Source organism: Delphinapterus leucas, chromosome 19 (assembly GCF_059928025.1).
Source record: "Delphinapterus leucas isolate spDelLeu-1000000601 "Yukka" chromosome 19, BTC_Dleu_Yukka2, whole genome shotgun sequence".
Lineage (NCBI taxonomy): Eukaryota > Metazoa > Chordata > Mammalia > Artiodactyla > Monodontidae > Delphinapterus > Delphinapterus leucas.
In genome coordinates, this window is record NC_143147.1 from 10,573,790 (window position 1) to 10,599,322 (window position 25,533).

Consider the following 25,533-nt stretch of genomic DNA (forward strand, 5'->3'; position numbering starts at 1 on the left):
AGGTTCACAGCGTTTGCAATTGAATGTCATTCCAGTCTTCACTCAGGCACCGCTGTGCTTGTGAAGCCTTCTCTAAGTTCCTTGGGCAGATTGGTACTCCTTCTCTGAACATCTAAACACTCCCGTTACAGTTATTTTCCCAAACACATTTGCTACTACGTCTTTCTGTCAAGAGGGTAAAGCTCTCCGAGAGCAGGGATGTCGTCTTTTGAGCCTCATAGCTCCATTTCCTAATGGGGTGCTTGACCAAAGTAGGCGCCTGACAAAGGTTTGCTAAGTAAAAATCTTACACTTGGGGGTCAAAACTAATGGTAGCCATATTAAAATAATTTAATAGATACTTATTTGTTCGGTGATTCAGTAAATGTTTATTGAATATGTGCAGTGAGTTGGATATACTTGAAATGAGAAGCTGGCAAGAATGTCACTGTGGCTTCTTGATGTCGGATGGTGTTCTGAGAGAGTCTGATGAAATTTCAGACTTTTCCCTCAGAAAAATAGGTATATGTACTTGTTCCCATTTTTACATACACTTGCAGTGAGTTCTCTACTTCCTGTACTCAGTCTTGGGACCTCGGTTGAGAACCTCTACCTCCAGTTGATAGGAACATGACCCCATGTCAGACTTAGTTCCACGAAGGACAGATTTGGGGGACTTGGGGTTAGAGCATCCGTCATGACCCTTCCCCTGTCATAGGCCTTAATTCTCACTTCATGACAAGTGTGCAAGTGGCCAGAATATGGAATTTTCATATCACTATCTTTATATTTTAGAGATCTTACCTACCCCTAAAATATTTTTGGAGACTCAGATATATAAAAGGGAAACATCTACCACAAATAGGTCTCAAGACTCATTTGACATTACTTAACCATAGTTCTGTGTAAATACATAGATATGTTCTATTTCTCGGAAGAAAGAGAGTTTTCAAAAAATCACTGGATAAGAAATATGACTTCTGCATCTTAAAAAACACTTAAAAATAGTATTTTGAGATTAAATGAAACAGCAATATCCCATGCAAAATAGTAGCCAGAATACAAACTTTTAGGAATAATATCAATAAGAAGTGTGCACAACTCGCCTGTAAACGTCTTTACTGAGGATTCATGATCTGTGGCAAAGGCAGAGTTCTCAGACAGGATGCTAAGAGCGTAATTCATGAAATCAATGGATAAATCGAACTCCATCAAAATTAAAAACTTTGACTTGGCCAAAGACACTGCTAAAAGGCAAATACTTCATCGTATCACTCATATGTGCAATCTAAAAAAAATCAAAATCATAAAACAGAGAGTAGAAAAGTGGTTACCAGGGGCTGGGGGGGGGTAGGAAAATAGGGAGAGGTTGGTTCAGACTCTCATTTTTAAGATGAATAAAGTCTGAGGATCTAACGTATGACTGTAGTTATATGGTGTGACTATAGTTGATAACAGTGTATTGTATAATGGAAATCTGCTAAAAGAGCAGAACTTAAATGTGTTCACCGAGAAAAAAGAAAAAGAAAAAGCTTGGGAAAAAAGTTTTCAAATTTAATCTTTACTATTTAGTGCAGTAATCATGAAAAAAAAGACAAACTACAGACTTGGCAAATATTTCCAGATACTGTATCCAACAAAGGACTTCTAGCTAGAATATCTAAAGGACTTATAAAATTTAATGGTAAGAAAATAAGCGAATTTAAAAATGGGCAAAAGGCTCTAACAAACATTTCAAACAAGAGGCAATTAAGCAAATGAAAAGATGTTCAAAAAGATGTTCAGTATCATTAGCCTTTAGGGAGATGTAAATTAAAACCACTATGAGAAACCGCTACGTAACTGTCAGAAAGACTAAACCAAAAAATTTAAAACCTGACAATACTAAGTGCTGGCATACACTGGAGCAAATGGACCCTCATACGTTGCTTTGGGAATGCAAATTGGTACAGCTAATCTTTAAAGCAGTTCGGCAGCTTCTTATAAAGTGAAATGTCTACTTATCAAATGCCCTCGCAATCCCACGCCTTGTTATTTAACCAAGAGAAAAACATAGTCACACAAAAACCTGTGCCAAAGATCCACAGCAGTTCTGTTCATAATTGTTGAAAAGTGGAACCAACCCAACTATCTTCCAACACGTGGTTGGATAAAGAAGCCGTGGTCCATCCATGCAATGGAAAACTCCTCAGCAGTGAGAAGGTGCAAACTGTTGACACATGCAACACTTGAGTGGATCTCAAAGGCATTATGCTGTGTGAAAGAAGCCAGTCTCGAAATGTTATATACTGCAGGATTCCATTGGTAAGATATTCTCAAAAAGACAAAATTATCATGAAAGAAAACCATTCAGTGTTTGCCAGGAGTTAGGGGTGAAGAAAGGATAACTTACCCTACAAAGTGACAGCACAGTATTGAAGTGATCGAACTGTTTTGCATTCTGATTGTCACCATGGTTACACAAATCTAGATATAACTGGATTTCATTGAATCGTACGTCGAAAATGTCAGTTTTACTATCTGCTAATTTAAATATAAAATAAAAGCTTTACTGAGGAGTATAAAAGAAAATCTGTATAAATGAAATCCATATCATCTTCTTAGACTGACAGACTCAATATAGAAAAATGTCATTTCTTCCTAAATTAGTCCTTACATTTTGTGAAATCCCAATTCCAATGGAAATGAGGAGAAGAGGACTTGATGAAAATATTTGATAATCCTTTAGTCCATTTGGAAGAAAACATATTTAATAAAAAATATTCAAGAATAGGACGGGCAATTTCGAGTTAGATTTAAGACGTTATCATAACATTATAATAATTAAAAGACTGCTTTACTAGTGCCAAAATAAACGTAGAAAAGAATATAAAAACTTAATACACAAAATGAAAGTTACACAGGAATTTGGTATATGAAGTAGGTGGCATATCAGTAATGGATAAAAATCTGTAATTTTTTATAAAGAAAAATATTGAGAAGTCAACCTCAACAATAATTTAAAATGGATTCCAAAATGAATAAAATTAAAATCAAAGATGGATACTTATTTATTTAATATTTATTAAAGTAAGGACGACCTTAGAAAACATCATAAAGGAAAAGTCACAAAGAAAAAGATTGAGAGATTTAAAAACACTTAAAATATCAAAAACACTATAAACAAAAAGGAAATGAGAAAGGATAAACCAGAATATTTGCTACATAAAAGACAAGGTATAAATAAATTAATATAAAGGAAATACTTAAAACCTAAGAGGCATCTCAGTAGAAAATAATAGACAAAAATGCATAACCAGGTAGTGTTTTTAAAAGTAGCTTTTCTAATAAATGTCTGAGAAAATGCTCACTAGCTTAAAACATAAGCATTAAAATATTTAAAAATCATTTCCATATGTTTGTTGGAACTAATTATGCAATATCATAATACACAGTATAAATGAATGCATTAGAAGACGTATTTTAACATACGGAAATAGAACTGAGATATCTAAAGTAACATATTCAAATTCAAAGATAAAGTTTAAAAATCTTTATAGAAGTCCAGTTTGCAGTATGATTCAAAAACCTTTAAGATACACACACCTTCCTTTATACGTCAAGGGAATAATTAAACATGAATGAAAATGTTTAACTTTGGAAACAACCTAAGTATCCAATAATAAGGGATTCACTAAACACTTTATGGTGATTCATATAGTGGGTTACTGCACAGTCGTTTAAAATGAAGTCGATGTGCATTTAAGGTCAGGAATTTCCTGTTCCTCAGTGCAGAAAAGCAGTTCAGAATGGTTTACATACAAAACGATCTCATTTCACAAATGTTATAAAGAATTGCATAGAATAGCCTGGATGGATATACTTCAAGATACTACATCCGAGTGTAGAAGAATTTTGGGCTTCTCTGAATTTTCTCATTTTTCTACAATGTGCAGTTTGTGCGATTTTGTGCAATTCTTTTTAACTTGTGCAATTTGTAAATTAAAAAATTTTTTAATTAAAAAAAACGAGTCCTTCTGGAAAGCAGCTGTTTTTCTCCATGATCTCACCCTGCAGCCTATGGTGTTTTGTTTCCTTGAGCCGATAGGAGAGAGATTCCTTCCTGGTCCATCACAGAGATGTAGTGACAGCACATCTGTGACATCTCTGCCATAGGAGAACCACCTGGTCCCTGTGAATTGCTTCATTTCGAAAGCCCAGTTCCTGGAGGCCCTCAGGCTTGTTTGGAGTCAGAGCCTTGTCTGTCTGCCTTCTAATTCTCTGTGATTTCTTCTCCAAGCCCTGGTACATCCTCTTCTGATCCACCCTTAACGGGTCCCTGGACAAAACTACTCATGGAAGCCCCACATCCCATGCATCTAAACATTTCAAAAGTGATAAGCTAATAAACTGTTAAACATAATATATTCTATTTTGACAAATATTCCTTCATAACAACAAAACAGGAAAAAATGTGCTTAAATCTATTGTTTTTATATGTCTGAAAGTTTTGGCAAAATTCCGGAGGGAACTCGATTTGACTGTTATTGCTCTGCTCGGTGTTCTGTGGCTGGACCAGTGACGTGTGGGTAATAAAATGGAAACACACACACATCATGAGCAATTATCTCTTCTGCAGTACAATTCATTTCTCCTGCTTAATTTCAGCAAAATACTAAATATGTTACCATCAAGATTTTCATAATTTTGTTCTGGTGGCAATAATGATCTAAAGCAGGGGTTGGCAAACATTTTCTGAAAAGGCCAAGGTCAGAAATATTTTAGAGTTTGCAGGCCATCTGGTCTCTGTCACAACTGCTTGGCCTGCTGTCCAAGTTCAGAAACAGCCATAGACAATAAGTAAGCAAACAGGCATGGCTGTGTGTCCATAAAACGTTACTGATAAAAAAATAGTTGGATTTGACCCATGGGCCACCTGTGTCCCTGTTGGAGGGTTTTCCCCTTCTCGGTGGCACATCTGGCAGCTACGCCGATGGTGTGGGTCTAACGGACTCTCACTGGTTGCTCTCCTGAAGTTTGTTTTGTCCGTTTGCCTCACTTCACGATGACGCCATAAATTTGGAGGTTTGTTTTGTGTCACCAGAGTGAGATAATTTTGGAAGTTCTGTTAGTGAGACAGGATGTGGGTCGTTTTCTTGTTCAAACCCAGGGAGGCTGATGGCAGGGTCCTGATGGCAAACTTTAGAAAGAACATCCAGGAAGGCCAGGGCCCCAGACCCTGCAAAATAATAGCTTCACGTCACCTTTTCTGTTTTAAACTTGAAAGACCTATTGATGAGCACCCACTCTGTGTCCAGAACCTAACAACCAACCAACAGACAAAAAAATCAAGGAAACCAAAACAAAAAATGCACCATTGTCCAAATGTAACAAAGAACCCTCTAAAATAGCAGGGTTTTCCTCATGCCCTCGGCCTGTCTCTCAGCTGCCTCAGTGTCCTTAGGTTGTGGATCTCAGGCCAGGAAAGCACGGTTCTTCCCTTATCTGCAGCGGCATGTATGCAAAAACCTGATGATTCCAGGCTGATGAGAGGGCCCCGTCCACAGCGCCACAGAAGCTGATAGCACAGCTCTCAGACCAGTCGTTTATAAAAACCCCTGTCAGGAGCCAAGGTGCGCTGAGCTGGGGGTGTGCGGGGTCGTGGCTGCAGAGCCGGGACAGCTGCCTGCCAGCCCCGACCCGGGCCCCGCCCACTCTGATGAGGAATTCCACATCCCCTCTGGATTGTTGATCTTAGAACGTGGTTAAAAGTACCAGATAGGATGAAGGACAATCAATTCTCCCTTTAATTAGGGCTCGTATTTAATGCACCTTTCCTGCCTCAGAAGTACCACGAGGGAATTTCCCCTGCAGGGATGAACTTTATTTTTTAGGGAGTTGAAACTTCAAGGTGGTCGAACCCTGAGCATGCTGTATTTCTAGAACTGGAGAAGAATTCTGTATCATGGAAAGAACAGTGAACCAGGGCTCAGGAGACCAGAGTTAAGCCAAGCCTCGGGTCCATCTGGCTGCATGTCTTTTCAGAACTTCCCGCCTTTGTGAAACCACGGGGCTGGGGCAGGGGCTTCTGAGACCCTCCCAGTTCTTGGTGATGCTGCCCCACAGGACAGCCCAGTCTGCCGGCTTCCTTTTCTCCAGCTCATTCTTTTTGTTTTTAGCTTTATTTTATATTGGAGTATAGCTGATTTACAATGTTGTGTTAGTTTCAGGTGTACAGCAGTGATTCATATATCTATTCTTTTTTCAAATTCCTTCCCCACATAGGTTATTACAGAGTATTGAGTAGAGTTCCCTGTGCTGTACAGTAGGTCCTTGTCGATTATCTATTTTATATATAGTAGTGCATATATGTTCCTCCCAAATTCCTAATTTATCCCCCCACCATGTTTCCCCTTTGGTAACCGTAAGTTTGTTTTCTGTGTCTGAGTCTGTTTCTGCTTTGCAAATAACTTCATCTGTATCATTGTTTCAGATTCCACATGTAAGTGATATCATATGGTATTTGTCTTTGTCTGTCTGACTTACTTTCTCCAGCTCATTCATTCTTGATCTCTTCTGTCTCTCTGTAATCAATCTCTCTCTCTCTCTGTCTCTCTCTCATACACACACACACACACACACACACACACACACACACACACACTTCTAAGGGTTTCTAATTATTTTTCAGGCTGTATATCCTGACTAATTTAATCTCAGTTTATCTCTGTTTTCTATGGTCATTTTTTATAACTAGATTTAGAAACATTCTTTAAGACATTTCTATTCTAACTGAATTTAGATGTCCCCTCCGTTCCGTGAACATGTGAGCTTTTCATTTTGCTCTATCTGTGGTTCAGTTGAAATGAAATCTCAAGGTTGCACTTTTCTCAAACTTGTCTAGATGCCAAGTGTTTGGAACCACCGCGTATCTGAAGATGGTATTTGGATACTACTTTCAATGAAGTAAAAACTGAGCTCAGTCGAAAGGTCTTGTTCTCTTTAATCTTCCGTAAGCTCTGGGCCCTTATTACTTAAGTCAGGGCCCAGCTCCCCCTCCGTCACCTTCATTCGTCCGTCACCTTCATTCGTCAGCAGCCTAGTTATTATGCTCTTTTGTTTGCCTTTCTATGTGAACGCCTGTGAAATACTTTCTTTATCCTCAAATTCTAAAGCATTTTGCTCATACATTTCAGAGTGTAGGTCTCTACCAGGACCAGAACTAGGGTGAGGCATCGGTAGCACACAGGGTGCAGAAGTTGAGGAGATGCTTCTTCTCTGGGTAGTGCAGTGTTGAAGTAGAACAATGATTGTCCCTTTCTGGCTTGAGGCATAAAGAACATCCGACAGACCCACCGTGGACAAGTGGCGAGTTCCTATGTTTTTCTCGGTGCGTTCTCAGGCTCCGATTTTCTTATAGATTCTGCCGTTATCATTAGCGGGTCTGTGCATTTTAGTGTTTAAGGGGGTGAGGGCTTTCCTTCTGGATATTCTTTGAGAGTTTGTTAGGACTTTGGGAGAAGCTCTCAGTTCCCAAGAGCCAGACACTATGTTAAAACAGAGTTTGGGACGCTGTAAACAAGGTTAGAAATGATATTTTAAATCTTACGAATACATGAGTTTCCCAATGAAGTGAACTTAGAAGGAGAAAATCAGAGGGTGAAGCGATGAGCCTTGTAAGTTACTGGTCTATTTTTATACTTCCTAAGAGCCCACGAATGAGAAAAATTGTGGAATTGCTTGGGAAACTCTGAGGTCCCACACAAACATCAAGGATTCTTGCTTGAATTTATGATCCCAGATAACCCTTGCCCCTTCCCTTTCAGGGCTGCCCTTCTTTCTGACCTGAGAGATGTGTTTTCTGCCCTTTCACGGGTTACCCCAAATTATCAACCAGGAATTCTTCACTCTTCTCCTCTCAGTGCCAAGGAACATTGTGTTGCTTTCTTGAAATAAGCTTGTTTCCTTTGTCATTAAGCCTGGGGAGGGTGAGAATCATGCCTTTCTGTCCGTTTACTTGATTGTTCAGAGGTTTAGAAGGAACCTGCCATCACGGGCACTGGGAAACGTACCAGCCTTTAAGTTTGATGCTTGAATATCTTGACGACAGTTTGCTTATTAGATCTGCACATCCAGATTCGGTCAGTGTGGGAACCGGTTCAAAAACAATACGTCTTCCTCTCCCACAGAAGCCAACTCAAAAAACAATGGAAGGGAGTTTTCTTTCCAGCCTCACAAGGCACGTTTGGTGGGGGGGCGGGGGGGGAAGGGTCCCACATAACAGCAGCAGGAAAAGAAATATCGATGTGGCTGGTCCTTGGCCCCAGGGATGCAGGCCCGACAGAACCGGAGTTTGCTTTGCTTCCTCTGCTCCAAGCTCACGCCACCAGGGCCCCCGGGAACCACCTTCATGCCGTGGCCGTGAAAAGAGCATGTTTCCCCTCGAATTTTCTGCTTTTGCTGGAGGCTTCCAAAAACAGACACATGGTTCTCTTTGGTTGCAGAGACTTTAAAAAAAAAAAAAAAACTGTATGTGTACACAGGCCAGATTTATTTATTTCTCAAGGTAAATTACCTTTGCCTTACCACTCAGGTCCTTCTCTTACAGAAGCAAGCCTTTGAAAAACATGTCTATTACCTGTTTGCAAGATTCCAATGATTTATACTCTGAGATGAATAGGGAAGTAGTGCATTTAACATTCCTATGTTTTGACAGAACGTCAAAGATGGCTATACCATCCACCCAGAGACTCTTGCTCATGCTGCCTGGGTGTCTGGGACGGTGGAAGGAGCGTGTGCTTTAGAGCAGAATAGACCTGGATTTTCATTCTGTCCCTTTCACTCATTGCTGTGTGTCTTTGGACAACTCACGTTACCTCTCTGAGTCTATTATCTCATCTGAGAAATTATGCCAGTAATTCTAGCTTTTTGCTGTTGTGAGACACAGGAAAGGATACATCAGATCTTGGCCTATGGTAAACGCTTAGTAAGTGCTCATTTGCTTCATTATGTTCTTCCTAAGACACTTGGACTTGAAATCCTGTCTGCCCCGTGTGTGTTACTGGTAACAGTGCCCTATCTGGGAACCTCACCTTCTAGCAGGGACATCTTCTTTTGATGTTTTGGGCACAGAGGACACGTGGGACAGAGATGGGTCTCCTTCATCCCTGCCCTCTTAAAGGCAGTGACAGCACTCAGCTGGTGGACTTGCTGGTCTTTCTGCTAGCTCCAGGCATGAGGGACGTGGCCAGTACAGCCTTCGTCTGAACCAGCCTGAGCACTTTCCCTAGGCATCTGTTATGGGAGCCGCGTTCTTTCCGACCTCATTGATTTTGAAATCGATTCTGTTGATGCAGAACTGCCCTGCTTAATGATTTACACAGATCTTTTTTATTTGATTGGTGGAGTCACACTTCAGAACAGAGCAGCAAGTGTGATGCTGTGCAGAACTTTGAATTTGACAAGTTACTAAGGAGTGAAAGCCCTGAATCTGCATGGGACCTGAGAGGTGGGATGGCCTTTGAGACGTGAAGGACCGTGGTCTTATTTTGCTTATGAAGAAACCAAGGCCCAGAGAAGTTAAGTGACCTGCTCAGGATCACACAGCTTTTAACATCAGAATCAAGACTGAATCCACATTTCTCTTCCCAGTTTTGAGTTTCCCATAAAACTGTGGTTTCTTCATGGAAATATGTGATCCATCTGAGCCATATTTTGGGATAAAGCCAATCATGTGTTGTCTTTTGTCTCTATTAGAATTCTTAGGCAGAAATCTTAACTTAAAAAATTAGCCTCGGGCTTCCCTGGTGGCGCAGTGGTTAAGAATCCACCTGCCAGTGCAGGGGACACGGGTTCGAGCCCTGGTCCAGGAAGATCGCACATGCTGCAGAGCAACTAAGCTCGTGCGCCACAACTACTGAGCCTGTGCTCTAGAGCCTGCGTGCCACTACTGAAGTCCGCGTGCCTAGAGCCCGTGCTCCATAACAAGAGAAGCCACCGCAATGAGAAGCCCGCGCACCACAACAAAGAGTAGCCCCCACTCACCGCAACTAGAGAAAGCCCGCGTGCAGCAACTTAGACCCAACGCAGCCAAAAATTTAAATAAATAAAGTATAAAAAAAAATTAGCCTCAACTCTACTGAAGGAGAAACTTACATTTTTTCCCCCTTTTTTAAGAAGAAGGGGTCCTACTTCTTCCTTGAAAAGAACTGTTTGGGGTTTTTTTTTTAAAGTAAAATTTTTATCATTTTCCACCTCTAAAGCTTTGGGATCTTGTTTGAAAACGTGTTCCGTCCATAAGTCAGCTGTGCAGCCTCCTCCGTTCTCCCATCAATGTTCCTCTCGTTCCCACCACCTTTTTCTCTCTCACCATCAGCCCCCAAACCCAGGGTCTTCAGCTCCTCAAGCCTGGATTACACCGGAGGAGCCTTGCAAAATATCTCACTACCTGCACGATTTTCCTGATCCGTCCGGACTTGTGCTCCGACTCAGATTTAATCTATCACTGACTCTAATCACACCCTCACATTTGCAGTCTCATTTCATGCAGTTCCCCTGTTTCAAACAGATTTCTTCATCTGTGTCCAATTCAGATTCTGGGCCTTTCAGGCTCTTCACAGCTACCCTCTGGGTGAGTTTCACACGTCCTTGGGTTCTCCATCCGTCCAACTGGCTCCATCCAAGTCACCTCGGGCATACCCTTTTCCCATCCCTCTTGTCTGCTGACTTCCTCTCATCCGATGCAACAGAAATAACCTGGCCGTAGGCACTGGGAGGACTTCTGTCACCTTCCATATACTGACTGTGGGAACTTGGACCTGCAGCTTTCCCTCCCTGAATTTCAGCTTCTTCATCAGAAAAACTGGGGAGCATAATGCCTATCTTAAGGGAGAAAACCATTGATAAGATGTTTTGCAAGCGTAATATTTCTTCAGGTATCTCTGCTTGTGTCCACACCTTAGACACACATCTTCCATGATAACGTGAACCCGGTAGTGCTTATAGCGCTGGGAGAACCTCGTTTGGGACAGAGGTGAGGCAGCTCCTGTTGTGATGCTTACCGGGGGTGCGGGGCAAGAGGTCACTATGAGGACCACTGGTTCCTAGAAATGGGAGCTCAGTTCCTTTCCCTTTATGACCTAAACATCCACAAACTGGAGATGTAGCTGGTTTAGCAAATGCCCTTGTTTGAAATCCATGTATTCCTTGGAGAATTATGGAAAATTGGTCCATTTATTTTTTTATAAGTGTCGTAAACTTTTTTTTTAACATCTTTATTGGAGTATAATTGCTTTACAATGGTGTGTTAGTTTCTGCTTTATAACAAAGTGAATCAGTTATACGTATACATATGTTCCCATATCTCTTCCCTCTCGCGTCTCCCTCCCTCCCACCCTCCCTATCCCACCCCTCCAGGCGGTCACAAAGCACCGAGCCCATATCCCTGTGCCATGCGGCTGCTTCCCACTAGCTATCTACCTTACGTTTGTTAGTGTGTATATGTCCATGCCTCTCTCTTGCCCTGTCACAGCTCACCCTTCTCCCTCCCCATATCCTCAAGTCCGTTCTCCAGTAGGTCTGTGTCTTTATTCCTGTCTTACCCCTAGGTTCTTCGTGACATTTTTTTTCTTCTTAAATTCCATATATATGTGTTAACATACGGTATTTGTCTTTTTCTTTCTTACTTCACTCTGTATGACAGACTCTAGGTCTATCCACCTCATTACAAATAGCTCAATTTCGTTTCTTTTTATGGCTGAGTAATATTCCATTGTATATATGTGCCACATCTTCTTTATCCATTTATCCGATGATGGGCACTTAGGTTGTTTCCATCTCCGGGCTCTTGTAAATAGAGCTGCAATGAACATTTTGGTACATGACCCTTTTTGAATTATGGTTTTCTCAGGGTATATGCCCAGTAGTCGGATTGCTGGGTCATATGGTAGTTCTATTTGTAGTTTTTTAATGAACCTCCATACTGTTCTCCATAGTGCCTGAACCAATTCACATTCCCACCAGCAGTGCAAGAGTGTTCCCTTTTCTCCACACCCTCTCCAGCATTTATTGTTTCTAGTTTTTTTGATGATGGCCATTCTGGCTGGTGTGAGATGATATCTCATTGTAGTTTTGATTTGCATTTCTCTAATGATTAATGACGTTGAGCATTCTTTCATGTGTTTGTTGGCAGTCTGTATATCTTCTTTGGAGAAATGTCTATTTAGGTCTTCTGCCCATTTTTGGATTGGGTTGTTTGTTTTTTTGTTGTCGAGCTGCATGAGCTGCTTGTAAATTTTGGAGATGAATCCTTTGTCAGTTGCTTCATTTGCAAATATTTTCTCCCATTCTGAGGGTTGTCTTTTGGTCTTGTTTATGGTTTACTTTGCTGTGCAAAAGCTTTGAAGTTTCATTACGTCCCATTTGTTTATTTTTGTTTTTATTTCCATTTCTCTAGGAGGTGGGTCAAAAAGGATCTTGCTGTGATTTATGTCACAGAGTGTTCTGCCTATGTTTTCCTCTAAGAGTTTGATAGTTTCTGGCCTTACATTTAGGTCTTTAATCCATTTTGAGCTTATTTTTCTGTATGGTGTTAGGGAGTGATCTAATCTCATACTTTACGTGTACCTGTCCAGTTTTCCCAGCACCACTTATTGAAGAGGCTGTCCTTTCTCCACTGTACATTCCTGCCTCCTTTATCAAAGATAAGGTGACCATATGTGCGTGGGTTTATCTCTGGGCTTTCTATCCTGTTCCACTGATCTATCTTTCTGTTTTTGTGCCAGTACCATACTGTCTTGATTACTGTAGCTTTGTAGTATAGTCTGAAGTCTGGGAGTCTGATTCCGCCAGCTCTGTTTTTCGTTCTCAAGATTGCTTTGGCTATTCGGGGTCTTTTGTGTTTCCATACAAATTGTGAAATTTTTTGTTCTAGTTCTGTGAAAAATGCCAGTGGTAGTTTGATAGGGATTGCATTGAATCTACAGATTGCTTTGGGTAGTAGAGTCATTTTCACAATGTTGATTCTTCCAATCCAAGAACATGGTATATCTCTCCATCTATTTGTATCATCTTTAATTTCTTCCATCAGTGTCTTATAATTTTCTGCATACAGGTCTTTTGTCTCCTTAGGTAGGTTTATTCCTAGATACTTTATTCTTTTTGCTGCAATGGTAAATGGGAGTGTTTTCTTGATTTCACTTTCAGATTTTTCATCCTTAGTGTATAGGAATGCCAGAGATTTCTGTGCATTAATTTGGTACCCTGCTACTTTACCAAATTCATTGATTAGCTCTAGTAGTTTTCTGGTAGCATCTTTAGGATTCTCTATGTGTAGTATCATGTCATTTGCAAATAGTGACAGCTTTACTTCTTCTTTTCCAATTTGGATTCCTTTTATTTCCTTTTCTTCTCTGATTGCTGTGGCTAAAACTTCCAAAACTATGTTGAATAAGGGTGGTGAGAGTGGGCAACCTTGTCTTGTTCCTGATCTTAGTGGAAATGCTTTCAGTTTTTCACCATTGAGGATGATGTTGGCTGTGGGCTTGTCATATATGGCCTTTATTATGTTGAGGAGTTCCCTCTATGCCTACTTTCTGCAGGGTTTTTATCATAAGTGGGTGTTGAATTTTGTCAAAAGCTTTCTCTGCATCTATTGAGATGATCATATGGTTTTTCTCCTTCAGTTTGTTAATATGGTTTATCACATTGATAGATTTGTGTATATTGAAGAATCCTCGCATTCCTGGAATAAACCCCACTTGATCATGGTGTATGATCCGTTTAATGTGCTGTTGGATTCTGTTTGCTAGTATTTTGTTGAGGATTTTTGCATCTATGTTCATCAGTGATATTGGCCTGTAGTTTTCTTTCTTTGTGACATCCTTGTCTGGTTTTGGTATCAGGGTGATGGTGGCCTCGTAGAATGAGTTTGGGAGTGTTCCTCCCTCTGCTATATTTTGGAAGAGTTTGAGAAGAATAGGTGTTAGCTCTTCTCTAAATGTTTGACAGAATTCGCCTGTGAAGCCATCTGGTCCTGGGCTTTTGTTTGTTGGAAGACTTTTAATCACAGTTTCAATTTCAGTGCTTGTGATTGGTCTGTTCATATTTTCTATTTCTTCCTGATTCAGTCTTGGCAGGTTGTGCCTTTCTAAGAATTTGTCCATTTCTTCCAGGTTGTCCATTTTATTGGCATAGAGTTGCTTGTAGTAATCTCTCATGATCTTTTGTATTTCTGCAGTGTCAGTTGTTACTTCTCCTTTTTCATTTCTAATTCTATTGATTTCAGTCTTCTCCCTTTTTTTCTTGAGGAGTCTGGCTAATAGTTTATCTATTTTGTTTATCTTCTCAAAGAACCAGCTTTTAGTTTATTGATCTTTGCTATTGTTTCATTCATTTCTTTTTCATTTATTTCTGATCTGATTTTTATGATTTCTTTGCTTCTGCTAACTTTGGGGGTTTTTTGTTCTTCTCTAATTGCTTTAGGTGCAAGGTTAGGTTGTTTATTCGAGATGTTTCCTGCTTCTTAAGGTGGGCTTGTATTGCTGTAAACTTCCCCCTTAGAATTGCTTTTGCTGCATCCCATAGGTTTTGGGTCGTCGTGTCTCCATTGTCATTTGTTTCTAGGTATTTTTTGATTTCCTCTTTGATTTCTTCAGTGATCACTTCGTTATTAAGTAGTGTATTGTTTAGCCTCCATGTGTTTGTATTTTTTACAGATCTTTTCCTGTAATTGATATCTAGTCTCATGGCGTTGTGGCAGGAAAAGATACTTGATACAATTTCAATTTTCTTAAACTTACCAAGGCTTGATTTGTGACCCAAGATATGATCTATCCTGGAGAATGTTCCATGAGCACTTGAGAAAAATGTGTATTCTGTTGTTTTTGGATGGAGTGTCCTATAAATATCAATTAAGTCCATCTTGTATAATGTATCATTTAAAGCTTGTGTTTCCTTATTTATTTTCATTTTGGATGATCTCTCCATGGGTGAAAGTGGCGTGTTAAAATCCCCTACTATGAATGTGTTACTGTCGATTTCCCCTTTTATGGCTGTTAGTGTTTGCCTTACGTATTGAGGTGCTCCTATGTTGGGTGCATAAATATTTACAATTTTTGTATCTTCTTCTTGGATTGATACCTTGATCATTATGTAGTGTCCTTCTTTGTCTCTTGTAACAGTCTTTATTTTAAAGTCTATTTTGTCTGATATGAGAATTGCTACTCCAGCTTTCTTTAGGTTTCCATTTGCATGGAATATCTTTTTCCATCCCCTTTCAGTCTGTATGTGTCTCTAGGTCTGAAGTGGGTCTCTTGTAGACAGCATATATATGGGTCTTGTTTTTGTATCCATTCAGCCAGTCCGTGTCTTTTGGTGGGAGCATTTAGTCCATTTACATTTAAGGTAATTATCGATATGTATGTTCCTATTCCCATTTTCTAAATTGTTTTGGGTTCGTTATTATAGGTCTTTTCCTTCTCTCGTGTTTCTTGCACTAGAGAAGTTCATTTAGCATTTGTTGTAAAGCTTGTTTGGTGGTGCTGAACTCTCTCAGCTTTTGCTTGTCTGTAAAGGTTTTAATTTCTCCATCAAATCTGAATGAGATCCTTGCTGGGTAGAGTAATCTTGGTTGCAGGTTTTTCTCCTTCATCATTTTCAGTATGTCCTGCCACTCCCTTCTGGCTTGCAGAGTTTCTGCTGAAAGATCAGCTGTTAACCTTATGGGGATTCCCTTGTGTGTTATTTGTTGTTTTTCCCTTGCTGCTTTTAATATGCTTTCTTTGTATTTAATTTTTGACAGTTTGCTTAATATGTGTCTTGGCGTGTTTCTCCTTGGATTTATCCTGTATGGGACTCTCTGTGCTTCCTGGACTTGATTAACTGTTTCCTTTCCCATATTAGGGAAGTTTTCAGCTATAATGTCTTCAGATATTTTCTCAGTCCCTTTCTTTTTCTCTTCTTCTTCTGGGACCCCTATAATTCGAACGTTGGTGCGTTTAATGTTGTCCCAGAGGTCTCTGAGACTGTCCTAAGTTCTTTTCATTCTTTTTTCTTTATTCTGCTCTGCAGTAGTTATTTCCACTATTTTATCTTCCAGGTCACTTATCCGTTCTTCTGCCTCAGTTTTTCTGCTATTGATCCCATCTAGAGTCTTTTTCATTTATTGTGTTGTTCATCATTGTTTCATCTTTAGTTCTTCTAGGTCCTTGTTAAATGTTTCTTGCATTTCGTCCATTCTATTTCCAAGATTTTGGATCATCTTTACTATCATTATTCTGAATTCTTTTTCAGGTAGACTGCCTGTTTCCTCTTCATTTGTTAGGCCTGGTGGGTTTTTATCTTGCTCCTTCATCTGCTGTGTGTTTCTCTGTCTTCTCATTTTGCTTATCTTACTGTGTTTGGGGTCTCCTTTTTGCAGGCTGCAGGTTTGTAGGTCCCGTTTTTGATGTCTGTCCCCAGTGGCTAAGGTTGGTTCAGTGGGTTGTGTAGGCTTCCTGGTGGAGGGGACTAGTGCCTGTGTTCCGGTGGATGAGGCTGGATCTTGTCTCTCTAGTGGGCAGGTCTACGTCTGGTGGTGTGTTTTGGGGTGTCTGTGGACTTATTATGATTTTAGGCAGCCTCTCTGCTAATGGGTGGGGTTGTGTTCCTGTCTTGCTAGTTGTTTAGCATAGGGTGTCCAGCACTGTAGCTTGCTGGTCGTTGAGTGAAGCTGGGTGCTGGTGTTGAGATGCAGATCTCTGGGAGATTTTCGCCGTTTGATATTATGTGCAGCTGGGAGGTCTCTTGTGGACCAGTGTCCTGAAGTTGGCTCTCCCACCTCAGAGGCACAGCACTAACTCCTGGGTGCAGCACCAAGAGCCTTTCATCCACATGGCTCAGAAGAAGAAAAGGGAGAAAAAGTAGAGAGAAAGAATTAGTAGAAGTAGGAAGAAAGAAAGAAAGAGAGAAAGAGAGGGAGAGAGAGAAAGAAAGAAAGGAAGGAAGGAAGAAGGAAGGAAGGGAAGGAAGGAAGGAAAGGAAGAAGGAAAGAAGAAAAGGAAAGAAGGAAAAGAAGGAAAGAAAGGAGGGAGGGAGGATGGAAGGAGGGAAGGAAGGAGAAAGGAAAGAAAGAAGATACAGTAAAATAAAGTATAATAAAGTTATTAAATTAAAAAATAATTATTTAGAAAAAAGGGATGGAAAGAACCTTAGGACAAATGGTGGAAGCAGAGCTATACCGACAAAATCTTACACAGAAGCATACACATACACCCTTACAAAGAGAGGTAAAGGGGAAAAAAATCATAAATCTTGCTCTCAAAGTCCATCTCCTCAATTTGGGATGATCCGTTGTCTATTCATCTATTCCACAGATGCAGGTACATCAAGTTGATTGTAGAGCTTTAATCCGCTGCTTCTGAGGCTGCTGGGAGAGATTTCCCTTTCTCTTCTATGTTCTCACAGCTCCCAGGGGCTCAGCTTTGGATTTGGCCCCGCCTCTGCATGTAGGTCGCTGGAGGGCGTCTGTTTTTTGCTCAGACAGGATGGGGTTAAAGGAGCCGCTGATTCGGGGGCTCCAGCTCACTCAGGCCGGGGCGGGGAGGAGGGAGGGGCGCCAAGTGCGGGGCGGGCCTGCGGCAGCAGAGGCCAGTGTGACGTTGCACCAGCCTTAGGTGCGCCGTGCGTGATCCCGGGAACCTGGCAGTGGCGGGCTGCACAGGCTCCCCGGAAGGGGGGTGTGGAGAGTGACCTGTGCTCGCACACAGGCCCCTTGGTGGCGGCAGCAGCAGCCTTAGCGTCTCCCGCCCGTCTCTGGGGTCCATGCTTTTAGCTGCGGCTCGCACCCGACTCTGGGGTCCGTGTTTTTAGCCGCGGCTCGCGCCCGTCTCTGGAGTTCCTTTAAGCAGCGCTCTTAAACCCCTCTCCTCGCGCACCAGGAAACAAAGAGGGAAGAAAGTCTCTTGCCTCTTCGGCAGCTCCAGACCTTTTCCCGGACTCCCTCCCGGCCAGCCGTGGCGCACTAACCCCCTTTTGGCTGTGTTCACGCCGCCAACCCCTGTCCTCTACTGGCGCTCCGACCAAAGCCCAAGCCTCAGCTCGCAGCCCCGCCCGCCCCGGTGGGTGAACAGACAAGCCTCTCGAGCTGGTGAGTACCGGTCGGCACCCATCCTCTGTGCGGGAATCTCCCCGCTTTGCCCTCCGCACCCCTGTTGCTGTGCTCTCCTCCGTGGCTCCGAAGCTCCCCCCTCTGCCTCCCGAAGTCTCCGCCCACGAAGGGGCTTCCTAGTGTGTGGAAACCTTTCCTCCTTCACAGCTCCCTCCGACTGGTGCAGGTCCCGTCCCTATTCTTTTGTCTCTGTTTTTTCTTTTGCCCTACCCAGGTACGTGGGGAGTTTCTTGCCTTTTGGGAGGTCTGAGGTCTTCTGCCAGCATTCAGTAGGTGTTCTGTAGGAGTTGCTCCACATGAAGATGTATTTCTGGTGTATCTGTGGAGGGGAAGGTGATCTCCGCGTCTTACTCTTCCGCCATCTTCCCCTCTGCCCTCTATAAGTGTCGTAAACTTTTTATTGAAGTATAGCACCATTCAGAAAAGGACACAGATCCTGGCATACAACTCAGTGACTTTTCACAAGGCGGATACACTTGTGAAACCAGCACCCAGGTCCTGCACTGGGATATTCCTGACTTTCCAGAAGCCCCCTGTGGCCCCTTTTGGTCACTAAGCGCCCCCCTCCACAAAGGCAACAGCTGTCCTGACATCTAACACTACAGGGGGGTTTTGCCCCTGAGAAGCCAAGCTCATCTCTCCCACCAGAACCAGCCAGCCGCTGTCCTTCCAGAGAATTCGGCTTTGCCAGCTCACAACCCGCACATCAGCCTCCTTACCATCTGGACGTCCTCAGCGGGAGGCCTCAAGCGAGCAGGTGTGTGAACGTCCCAGGAACACGCCCGGGGGTCTCTGATCTCCTCTGGACCCGAGTTATCTGGACAGAATGGGGTTCTCCCGATGGCTGGGAATTCTGTACACTGGGCGTCACTTTCTTAAGAGCAGTGCTTGGGTGTGTTCCTTGTAGAAATTGTCATGCTGACACTTCGTTACAATCCAGATTTCCCAAGCTCTTGGCTTGATTTTTCTGGCGAGATTGGAAAGGTTATGAGTAGCACATGGTCACCCTGCTGGTAGTTAAAAAATCAGAAGCACCATAAACAAAAAGGTAAACAAAAAGGAAATGAAATGACACAGGCAAACATTTCTGATCTCAGCTCCATAAAATCTCATCATGATTTTATTCCCCTTTGGTCTTGCAAGAGGAAAGCAAGGCCACCATCTTCTTCAGGTACCTCATGCTAGTGTTTAATTACCTGCAAAGCCAAAAAGATTCATTTATCTAATTCAAGTCTATCGATGCAATTTGAAGTCTTTGCCCTCTGGGTGAGTTCTCTTTTTAATAAATCAGGGTAAAACAGACATAATATTTACCATCTTAACCATTCTTACATGTCCAGGTCAACAGCGGTAAGTACATTTACAGTGCTGAGCAATCACTCTCCAGAACTCTTTTCATCTGGAAAAACTAAAACTCTGTCCCCATCAAATACGAACTCCTCGTCCCCCCACCCCCAGGCCCTGGCGATCACTATCTTACTTTCCGTCTCTGTGGATTCGACTCCTCTAGAGACCTCATACAAGTGGAATCACACAATCTGTGTCCTTCTGTGTCTGGCTTACTTCACTCAGCATAAAGTCCTCAAGGTTCATCCACGTTGCAGCAGGTGTCAGAATCCTGTTCCTTTTTTAAGGCTGAATAATATTCCACTGCATGGAGAGATCACATTTTGCCTGCCCATTCAGCCCTCTATGGATATTTGTGTTGCTTCTACTTTTTGGCTATGGAGAATTCTTTTGTTCTTTGGGGACAAAGAACAAATGTGTGGGACACACCTGTTATAATCCTTCATTTGCTTGTAAAACCCCTTCTTCTCCTTGTCATCTTCAGGAGAAAACAAATAAGCGTCTCTAATTTTTCTTTATTGTTCTAGTTTCTACCCATTTCTCCTCTCCTATACTGACTATAAATGTCTCCAAATTCTTTTCACTATGGAGAAGTGAATGGAATATAGCCAATACTGTTTGCCTGGAAGTTAAGGCGTCCTAGGACCTCCCCTTCCCATCGTTCAATGGAATTTCTCACCCTCCGCCCCAGCTTGTCCTGTCTTTAGACAACCTCAAATGTCTTCTCATTGCGTACACCTTTCCGCTCCCCTCGCGTGCCTGGTGTTTCTGCAAAGCTCTCATCGTACTGGGATGGCTCTTTCATCGCCCATCCCAGGCCGAGCCCTTGCACAGAGCAGAGTCACAGTACATGCCTCACTCTGGTAAGGAAGGAAGATTTCTAAGTTTGCCTAAACACCTTGAAATACGATATTCCAAAGTACATGTGCATTTTGTTTTATGTGATAGAGGAGCTCCTTTCTGAACGTTAAAATTCAAATTGCAATAAGAAAATGAATGTAGAATTTAAAAGGGAGACTGCTCTTTAAAGAATTCTGTTGTGACTCCTTTTACCAAACAACTGTGCTCTACAATGTAAGCCTCACTGAGGATTTATTTACACTCGCACGTCTTTGTTTTTGAGAAAGTAGACTGCAGAGAGTTCATAGTTAACCCGACTCCCCATCCCAATGGGGATGCTAAACCCATCAGCTTTCCTCATCCTGTAGATGACAGTAATTAATGTGTTTTTCCTCTGAAATCCTATTTTAGCTGCTTCCTCTTCGAACTCCTCCTATTTTGGATAGCTCTTTTTCCTACCCTATTGAGATAATTTAAAATATGGTTCTTTTTTCAGAAATATTGGTAACATTTCCTCTGGAACGGCACATTCTTCAGCTTTAATCTCTGCTGAAAGGCTACTGGGGAGTCTCTGCTTTTCCCCAGGGCCGGAGGGCAGGAAGGCTGAGATTACCAACCAGTAGCTCCCACGTGAAGTATGTTATCTCTATTTTACTGGCCGAAATATGAGGTCGAGTGGTTAAAAGTCAGAGATGATAGGGAAGGAGGCAAGAATGCTGACTTCAAAAAACATCACCAAATACTCCTTCTTATAGTTTCAGTGATGCTTGATGTTCGCTTTTACAGTCCAAAACTTTTTCACACCTTTGAGCCAATTTTCTTCACTGAGATAGTCCAACAGTTTCTGGATAGATCTCCTGGCTCATCTTATAATAAAAGTGTAACTAAACTTCCAAAGTAGGTTGGTCTAGCCTATTTCTCAATTCCATGAAGGGAATACATATATATAGTGCGTATGTATATGTATATACAGTGGTGAAATCTGTGAATTCATGTCACGCAGTGGCTCCAGCATTGCGTCGGCGGTAAAGACAGTCTGTGTCTCCCTTGTGTCAACACTGACCTCCCTGGTCTTTGCTTTCTCCTACCCAGACCTTCAGGCGTTTTTAAGAAATGGGAAATGGGCACACATTAAAAGTTCTTTTGAAAAAGGAATTGCAGATTTTTAAAACAACAAAGAAAAAAGCAACAGAAATGAGATATCTAATTATCATTTCCCCCTCCAAAAAAAAGTAAAGATAACTTGACTGAAATATCAAAGGTGGCAAAAGTGTGAGAAAACCTGCGTCATTAAACTAACACAGCACGAGTGGCTTATGGCCACAACTGTTGAGGCATCTGTGCCGGGTGTAATGCAGATGGGCACCAGATTGTTTATGAACCAGTTGATATTATGTCTGTCTGAGATAAACTTAAAAATAATTCATTTAGAAAAATATTAATTGCCAAAATTGACACAAGATGAGGTAGAGTATTACAAAAACAATAACCACAGAAGAAACTGAAAAGATACTTGAAGATTCTAATCCCTTTCTTACCCTCTACCCCAAAAGTACCAGTATTAGGTGGCTTTGTAGATGACCCATCAAATTTTGAAGGAATAGAAAATTATTTTGCTATTGAAACTTCTTTAGGATATAGAAAACTATGAAACATTTCTCATTTTATTTGTGGAATAATTCATGTTCTCAGAATTGATTAAGCTATTGATCAAAAAAAAACTATAGGAACATCTCATTAATGCATATGGATGACAAATCCAAAGCAAAATAATGATGAATCAAGTCTAGGACTATATTGAAAGAATAATATACCATGATCAAATAGGGTTTACTCCAGGAATAAAAGTGAATCTAATATTAGGGTACTTATCAGTTTGGATCAGTGGATCAAAGGACAAAATACATTTTGTCATTGCAATAAATCTCCCAAATACATTTATCTAATATTGACTTGAACAATGTCTATTTCTTATAAAACTTGGAATTAGCAAGATGGTGCCTTAAAATTAGAATATATATATATATATATGTGTGTATGTGTTTCATATATATAATAGATAGTGGCTTTAATGGCAGTACACTTTTGGAAGAATAAATAGGTTTTATCTCTCCTACTCACAGTTTTGGACTGGCTTCAAGACCCATCACTTCTCAGCAGGAACGCGTGCTTGAACTAGGTAGCAATCTCCGCTCCATCAAGACTCCAACAGGATTTCTTTTTTCCACAGGACAAAGTGATTCTAACATTCATCTGGAAGAATAAACAGACAAGAATCATTAGAACGTTTTGAACAACAGAGTCAGAATTTACTTTGATGTACATGAAAATATACCATAATGTACTGGGCCAATGGAAAGAGGAACCAAGATATTCAGACTACTGGAAGGATGGCATTTGAAATTATTAGATAAAAGATGGATTATTTCATGTCTTGTTTGTTACAGGAAAATTCAGGAATTATAAAGAGAAGTATTTTGTGTACTATGCAAGGGTATCATGTTGACTGTAATTGCTTTGTTTGTTAGAAAACTACAGAAAGGGCTCAGGGTATCTTAACACCATCCCATAGTCATACAATTGTGTTTATTACACTGTCCTAATTCACCTAAAGAATTAGATCAAGGTTATTTTCTTACAGCCTTGTGGGTTGATAATTATAAAAAATAAAAATTACACAGCGCTTATTCTGTGGCAGGCACTTTTCTAAGCTGCTGAGGTATATTAATACGTTGAATCATCATAACAACCGTAGGAGATCAGTAGTGTTATTATTTCCCATTAAGTACGTCCGCGAGGAACCAGGGGTCCACAGCCTTGCGTCTGTGCGACTTCTCCGCGATCACGGTCACACATCTAGTAAGCGGAGCAGTGGGTACCTCAACTCAGGCTCCGGGTCTGTAAGACCCTCCCTCTGCTGGGAAGGAGCTCAGTTTTCAGGCCCTAACGTGCCTTTCTGCTCCGCGCAGGGACCTGATGCCGAGGACCCTGGAGGGGCAGATCACCATGGAGAAGACGCCCAGCTACTTCGTGACGCGCGAGGCACCCGCGCGCATCTCGGCCATGTCCAAGGACACCAAGCTCCTGGTGGTGGTGCGGGACCCGGTGACCAGGGCCGTCTCGGACTACACGCAGACGCTGTCCAAGCGGCCCGACATCCCCAGCTTCGAGAGCCTGGCCTTCAGGAACCGGACGGCGGGCCTCGTGGACCGGGCGTGGAGCGCCATCCAGATCGGCCTGTACGCCGAGCACCTGGAGCGCTGGCTGCGCCACTTCCCCGCCCGCCAGCTGCTCTTCGTGAGCGGCGAGCGGCTGGTGCGCGACCCGGCCGGCGAGCTGGGCCGCGTGCAGGACTTCCTGGGCCTCAAGCGCATCATCTCCGACAAGCACTTCTACTTCAACCAGACCAAGGGCTTCCCCTGCCTCAAGAAGGCCGAGGGCAGCGGCCGCCCTCACTGCCTGGGCAAGACCAAGGGCAGACCCCACCCCGAGATCGACGGCCAGGTCCTGCGGCGGCTGCGCGACTTCTACCGGCCCTTCAACCGCAAGTTCTACCAGATGACGGGCCACGACTTCGGCTGGGACGGATAACCTTATAATTTAAAAAGAAAAAAAAAATCAGAAGATAATATATTTTTTTACCAATCGGTAGAGAAGAGGCAGTTGAATATTTGCGCTGCTGATATTTCAGTATTTTTTTCCCATGAATGTTGTTAAAGAGATTGTTCTCGAGATTGTTCTCGCCTCCGCCCTCACCGTCATGTACAACTGCGCGCACAAACATTTGGAGAAACAAAAAAGGAAACCTGCACGCATCTCACTAAATTCTCTCCGTTTTCCATTTCCACTTCATGTTTCATGCGCACAGTGACGAAGTATGAGCGTCAGCTGCCATGAAAACTTTTAAGAAAATCCTGAGGGTATAGCTCGTGCTCGCTCTCCTTTCTTAACAAAGCCCGGATAAGACTGATGTCTACCCTTATGTTCTTCTCCCTTTAGTTTTTCTCCTGTGCCACTTTTTCTTAACCCCTTTCCCAGTTAGTGATTCTGTACGTTTGCACATCACTTCCCACTTACCACAGTGCTTTCAAATATCAAGTATCTTTCTTGATCCTTATACTCAGATGTGATATAACAACATAATACATGGAGATTATTACCCCCGTTTTACAGATAAGGAAACTGAGTCTCAGGGAGCTTAAGTGATGTGTCCTAAGGCCAGATGGCGGACTATGAACAAAACCTCATCTTCCACTTGTTCCCTATTTTGTGCCACTTTTTCCGGTGAGAATGGGAAAGGCACAGACAGCCTTTAGAAATGGTTAGCTAGTTTGGGGACCAACAGAGAGAGTTTCCTGTTGCTTTCTAAGTTCTAGGCTAGCCTCTATGGCACTCAGACACCTTACACAGTTGTACTCAAGGAAACCACTCTGTCTTGGACACAACATCTTTTAAGAGCCAATCTTGGGTAGTTAAAGCACCCTGAGACGTGGATATCTCGACTCAATTGAAGTTGAGAGAAATTATTGGATCCTTGTATGGAGAACAAGATGGCCATTCACACTAGGAGTACAAGGTGTGGTAGGAGAAGAATTTACCTATTCTTGTTTTGACTGTATTTTCCTTTTTTTCTTAAAAAAAACCCACTTCAGTAAGAGCTTACAAATATGAATCTCATTTTATAAACCTCTTTTTTAACAAAGAAAATCTGCCTCTCTTTGTAATATCTTATTTCTAAACTTGCAGCTAGTACTAAAAAAAGGTCAATCAACATCTCATTTACAAGGCCCCAATTTTTCATGGGTGGAGGGAGGGCTGTCACTTTGTCACTTTATTTTTCCCCATTTCCTCTTTGTACCAGTTATAACCTCATATTCGTTAGTATTTGGAAAATAAGAAATGCAGATATGGGTAAAGTGGTGATTTTTCCTCTTCTCCCATCTGTTTCTGCCTGTTCCCCATTTAGATAGCTCAAATAAATCAATAGTTTATTAAGAGTATTCCTTTCCTCTCTGAGTGGGCATTAACGAGATTAGCATTAATGGGAACTAAATTGGTTTAGAGAAGAGCACATATGCACAAACTATATAAAACATTCATAATTAGTCTGTCAGCAACATTTTTATCACAGGTTTAAACCCAAGAGGAAAATGTCTCCAATCTCATGGAAATTTTCCATATCTGCTAAAATGTAAAGGACCAGACACTCCAGTATTCTAAAAGAATATTCTTCTCCAGTGCTG

The 25,533-nt window shown here is 41.8% G+C and overlaps 1 protein-coding gene across 1 annotated transcript in view; it reads left to right on the top strand.

Annotated features, from left to right (window-relative positions):
- HS3ST3A1 (heparan sulfate-glucosamine 3-sulfotransferase 3A1) overlaps window positions 1–24,512 on the top strand; it is an 85,751-nt gene extending 61,239 nt beyond the window's left edge. The window contains exon 2 of the mRNA XM_022560858.3: window positions 23,260–24,512. Within this exon, the coding sequence (XP_022416566.1) occupies window positions 23,260–23,881 (622 nt within the window). The 3' untranslated portion in view covers window positions 23,882–24,512. The remainder of the gene's footprint in view (window positions 1–23,259) is intronic.
- The last annotated feature ends 1,021 nt before the right edge of the window (window positions 24,513–25,533 follow it).